This window comes from Merops nubicus, unplaced genomic scaffold, assembly GCF_000691845.1.
Source record: "Merops nubicus isolate BGI_N331 unplaced genomic scaffold, ASM69184v1 scaffold40537, whole genome shotgun sequence".
Classification (NCBI taxonomy): domain Eukaryota; kingdom Metazoa; phylum Chordata; class Aves; order Coraciiformes; family Meropidae; genus Merops; species Merops nubicus.
In genome coordinates, this window is record NW_008620403.1 from 1 (window position 1) to 273 (window position 273).

General features: G+C 61.2%; 1 protein-coding gene across 1 annotated transcript in view; it reads left to right on the forward strand.

Moving 5' to 3' along the window:
- Positions 1 to 3: 3 nt before the first annotated feature.
- PES1 (pescadillo ribosomal biogenesis factor 1) overlaps positions 4 to 273 on the forward strand; it is a gene marked incomplete at its 5' end in the record, with an annotated part of 3643 nt that continues 3373 nt past the window's right edge. The window contains 1 exon segment of the mRNA XM_008944101.1: positions 4 to 63. Coding sequence (XP_008942349.1) covers positions 4 to 63 — 60 coding nt within the window.

Genomic DNA, 273 nt, shown 5'->3' on the forward strand with positions numbered 1-273 from the left:
GACGCTGAGCTGAAGCCTGTGGAGGGCAAGGAGTATGCCATGGACTCAGAGAGCTACCTGGAGGTGAGGGACACTGCTGTCAGCGTGCTCTGTGGGAGGAGGACCCTGGGTGGTCTTGGTGTTCTGACTGCAGGCATGGGGGGGTTGGGAGGGAGATCATCTCCTCCAACCCCCCTGTTCCAGCAGGTCACTCACACCAGGGTGCCCAGGGTCACATCCAGGTGGGTTTGGGATCTCTCCAGAGCAGGAGACTCCACAGCCTCTCTGGGCAGA